Below are 5,000 nucleotides of genomic sequence, written 5' to 3'. Positions count from 1 at the left end.
AAAAGCTCTCCAACAAAAATTACTATGCATTAGGCCACGGTAGCCTACTCAAATGGATATTAATACAGTTTATCTCTAAAAGGACGAATAATGTATTTGAAACAGATAAAAGGCCCTCCACTAAATGAGGAATGTTAATATCTTATGGCACGGTTAATAAAGAGATATTTCACAAGGGACATTTGTTTTATGACTTTTGATACAACAGCCTTATAATCTGACATGTCTTAAATGATATAATTTTGTGCCTGCAGTCATCTCTTTTATAGGTAGCGGCCCATCGTAGCAAGATTTGAATTCAGAACAAATAACGGGCACTAATTACTTTTTTTTTGTGGGGGCGGGGGGGCGGTTTATTATAAAACTCACCCTCTCCGACGCAGATCGGTGGAAATCCCTGCAGAAGGGTGGACGCTTATAAAACATTTTGAGAAATGTCTTGGTTTTTTCCCCTTCAGCGGAAAATAACATTTGTTTTTGTTGTGTTTAAGGCAGAGTTTAAATTAATTTAACCCAGTGACACATGTTCAGAGACTAAGCACGCTGCTAAATAATTCCTGGGAATAAAGTGCTCAGGAACCAAGTCCATTAATTTACGGCTCTCCTGATGCTGACAGATGTGAGGGCCGGAGGAGGACCTACAAATATTAACATAAAACAAATCTGCTTTATTCTTCTTCATATTTCTTCTTTGTCCCGACTTGAGCTCACCCAAGGCTCCTTCTCTAATTATCCACGAGGTCAGTAAGCAAAATTGGGCAGAAGCTGGGAGATCAATACAAATTATCCCTGAGCAAACCAGTGCTGACAGCTTGAATCGCAGCATATGTTTACCCAAAATCAGGCAATTTATCTTAATATCAGCAAAGTAATGCAGTGCAGGTGAAAGGTCAGGCAATCTCTCCCCCTCATAATTACCCAGTTCTAAAACAGGAAAGTGGTATTGATTGGCCTGGCTCGGTGCTCTGTGACTGGACGTGCAGAGCCGTGGCCTGGCTCGGCCGGGCCCTCCCTGTACACTCCACACGCGGAGGATTTATCAGATGTGCACGAAAGGGCTTCTGCTTTCTCCTCCAGTTGTAGAATTTGCCAGCCAAGTCTGGGCGACTCCCTGTCTTGCCCGGCACGGGGCGGAGGGTTCTGTGGGGTGTGGCCCTCGGAAGGCCGCCGGTCGGCCCCGCGGACGGCAGCTGCTCTCGGAGGCGCAGAGGTGGGCCGTCCCACCCTCAGTGATCAAAGCCCCCGCACCTGCCAGAACCCAGAACATGTGTCTCTGCTCCTGTAGTTTGAAGACAAGGGCCCCTTCTTCTCATTCTTCCGCGTAAATCCGTTGGGCTACCATAGCGGAGCCCCCGGTGGGATTTCCAGCCGCAGCAGTGGCGCCCGCCCCCTGCCCCCCTCGCTGTGTCCAGCACGGCGAGACCTACAGTCGTAGGATGGCATGTCATCTTCCGAACGTCCGACCTCGTTCTTGGCAGTGCGCTCGAGACGTAAACGCTCTTTGGGCTGAAGCGGGAGGTGAACGGCACCCTCGTGTTTTTTCTACTGCTTTAAGATCTTTTTGGTCCTAGAAGGAGAATGTCAATTCAACTGAAACATCGGGAATGTCTCCCCCAGAATGAGAGTGTATGGTTATTACAAGTCATAAAGCTTCTGAAAGCTTGCATTAAAGCGTCTATCACCTGTCAGGGCATTTGCATGAAATCAATAGCGGCCGCCCATCTATCTTTTCTGATCACCTTTCATCAGGCCGATTCATTAAGTCAAACAGTCATGGCGATTAGCTGGGGGAGAGGAGAAACCTGGCGTGTTAGGGATGCACAGTGGGCCACCTTTTTTGTTCCCCAGTCAAGAAACGTAAGACTTCACCGAATCCTTTTTTGGGCCAAGTTGCTGGGTGAGGCCCATCCACCCCGCTCCCCGCACTGCACTTTCGCCTGACACCCTTGTCCCGGCCAGGCAGAGACATGACAAATTGTCCCCCAAGTCACCGCTGACAGCTTCTGATGATTAATGGTTTGATTATGAAGTGGTTTTACACATATAGAATTTACATCACAGAGAGTTAGAAATTTTGCCGTGTCACATACGCCGAGGCATTTTGAAGAGCTTTACTGTTTGCAAAGGAAAAGGAGGGCAAAATCGCAGCAGAAGCCATGTCATGTAAAATCAATATGTCGGATCAATGCTTTATTAACAAGAAAATGTCTTACTTCACATTCCTGTGCGGACCTTTGTCTCCGGCATGTATGATGGAATGTCAGATCGTATTGTGGTCCTCAACTTTCGGGTGCGTTATCGAGTGTACGTGCAAGTCTTCCGGCGGCGCTTACGAGACCCGCTGTGGGTGTTGACACCAGCAGCCCGAGCACTCGAGGATAACGGTGACCAATTATTCCGGAAAGCACTTTCAAAGGCAGCCTCTAACCTTGCTCCTTGAAGCTGTAGCCTTTGTGTTCCCGGCGCTCCGCAGACCTGCTGAGTTGGGTGGTGTTAATCATCAAATTACGTGCTGACTAATGAGTGATGGCCCAAATTGCGGGCTGAGTAATGAATAGATGGCGGCAGGTCTTATTAGTCTCAGAAAACCCCCTGATTTATGTCGCGCCATGCACCGTGGCGTTACTCCACGGAAAACGATATCTACATCAAGAAGTAATGTACTCTAATAAGTATTTTCATCTTAACTCGCGTCCCCGGGCCTCCGGGCTCAGTTTTTGTTGGAGTCAGGCAGAGCCATAATAAAGCCCAATGGCTCCTTATAAAGCTTGTTAAACACAGAGGCTGCAGTCGGACGGAGCCCCGGCCGTGATTCATGCACTGTACACAGCGCGCGTGCCGCTGATTTATGGCCGCGCACAGTTCATAGTCAAAATTACAATTTGAGGGATAAAAAGATTAATTACTATTTGTGGCCAGCAATTTCGTGAGGCTGGTGGAATGATAGTGCCCTACATCAGTTTGTAGTCAGCCATTCACAGATTATTAAAGCTTTGCGAGAATAAGTGCTCCCCCTGCCTAGTTTGTGCTCAGGCAATATGCTAGACAGAAAAGGACCACAGGGATAAATCTGAAGCTAGCAATAGCTGGACATGTGTCATAATTGCCAGTTTCCCATAAATCCCCCGCCGGTGTGGAAGGCCCTGTGTAATGTAGACAGCGATGGCGACCATGGTGATGGCTGTATATGGCCCCGAGACCTGCAACTTTCTGACTGCTCTCCCATTTTTACAATATATTGAGTAACCCTTTGACTTTCCTCCAGTCTAATTATAGATTAGAAATAATCATTGCTTTTATGTGCAAAAGAAAGGGGGAAACCTACTCCTTAGGACAGAGCTAGCTTTCAGGGGTGCTTGCCTTCAAGAGCGTCAGAACAGGAGAATCACACACTTATTTGTAAGCGTGCAATAAACGAGTAATGGATGGCATAAAAGTAATTAACCTGACCTGCATTTCTGTGTCCTGTTACAGCCCTTAATGAACCAACCATAGATTACGGCTTTCAGAGGTTGCAGAAAGTGATCCCAAGACATCCGGGTGATCCCGAAAGGTTACCCAAGGTTAGTAAAAGGGCAAGTGGCGCCCTGTCCGCGGGGGGGCCGCCACCGGGCTGGTTCCGGTTTGGGGGCAGCAGGTGCTCTGGGAAGGGGGGGCTTCCAGATGCCCCAAACCCTGGCCCACGGCCCGGCCGACAGGTGTGGGAGCCGCCCCGGCCCGCCCCTGGCGCGGTTCAGAGGTGGGCAAAGGGTGGCAGGAGGGGCCGCACCGTCTCCAGTCTTGCGTTTCATCTCTGCGGTCCCCTGTTTTTTAAAGGAGGAAAAGAAAGGCTTCTCTGATACACATATTTTGGATTCTGCAAGGGGGACGTAAACTTCCGCGTAATGAAATAGTTCAATTAAACATTTTCCACTCCAGTAGCCCGCGCTGATTTCAATCTAAGCAGCCCCAGTCTGATCTGTGATTACTTGACTCTTGTTTTCCTTTCATTTTCTAAAGCTCGATTCAGTTTAATCTTTTGTTTACAAAGCTTTTGTTATAAGTCCCTGACTTAGCAGGCTAACAAATGAAGTCCCCATATTAATATCTAGAGGGACTTTTCATTTAAATTCAACAAAGACAAACGTTGCCCTGTTGTTTATGCACACGCCACATATCACAGGAATTTCATTTTGATGTATAACATTAAAGATAAGTCAGGCTTATAATTTTCCCTCTCCTTTGATATAATTTTGTCTCTTTCTCTCTTTAGAAGCCTTCTCTGATTTTCAAGGCCAAGTTGAAAAACGCAAAATGAAAAATGAAGTCATAACATTATGACTGATTATTTTATATTCCACCCCCGTGTTCTCCCAAGTCTTGACCACCTCCGAGTTTTATTAACACAGTAAAACCTTTTAGACATTACCTTTTTAATGCTCAGCATGAACATAAGCAATATCATTAGACTCCTTTTTAATTTGTGAACATGCTAGCGAGGGATGTCAGGTATTCACGGTTAGGATCTTGGTGGCCAGGGAAGGATGTTTTTCAAGCGCAGAGCAGCTCACGGAGGGGTTCTGTTCCTGAGGGTGCGCTCCCCCAAGGAAGACCCGAGGGCTGCCACGTCGTCACCCAGGGGGCTTCACCGCCAGCCTCAGTCCAGGCGCGGCTGTGCGGGGCTGGCCACCCCCATGAACAGGAGGCCCCGTGTGCTTGGCATCCCATGTAAACACTGGGTTTGAGGCCGGGTGACCTCGGGAAGGATGCCCAGGCGGGGGCCCTCTGGGGCGTCCAGGCCACCTTCCCCACCCGCCCTCCTGCAAGGCCCCACTGGACAGCCCTCTCAGCTGCATCAGCTGGTGTTGGCAGCACAGGTGACCAGGTCCCCCTCGGGGCCCTCACTGGTGAGCAGTGGCCTCCCAGCCACCCTTCCTCACCTGGGGGCAGTGGGCATTCGGAGCGTGGCCCTGCCCAGCTTGGCCTGAGCCCCCCACCCCCAGTGCAGCCGGGGCCTGGAA

At 49.0% G+C, this 5,000-nt stretch overlaps 1 protein-coding gene across 15 annotated transcripts in view; it reads left to right on the top strand.

The window, feature by feature from the left end:
- The window catches only part of EBF3 (EBF transcription factor 3), a 115,238-nt gene that overhangs the window by 100,996 nt on the left and 9,242 nt on the right, over positions 1–5,000 (top strand). For all 15 annotated transcript variants that reach the window (XM_068549106.1, XM_068549102.1, XM_068549098.1 and 12 more), the window contains exon 11: positions 3,475–3,563. In XM_068549106.1, coding sequence (XP_068405207.1) covers positions 3,475–3,563 — 89 coding nt within the window. The remainder of the gene's footprint in view (positions 1–3,474; positions 3,564–5,000) is intronic.

The sequence above is a fragment of the Eschrichtius robustus genome, chromosome 7 (genome assembly GCF_028021215.1).
Source record: "Eschrichtius robustus isolate mEscRob2 chromosome 7, mEscRob2.pri, whole genome shotgun sequence".
Classification (NCBI taxonomy): domain Eukaryota; kingdom Metazoa; phylum Chordata; class Mammalia; order Artiodactyla; family Eschrichtiidae; genus Eschrichtius; species Eschrichtius robustus.
The sequence above is the reverse complement of the archived record's forward strand: the minus strand, read 5'-3'. Positions and strand labels throughout refer to the sequence as shown.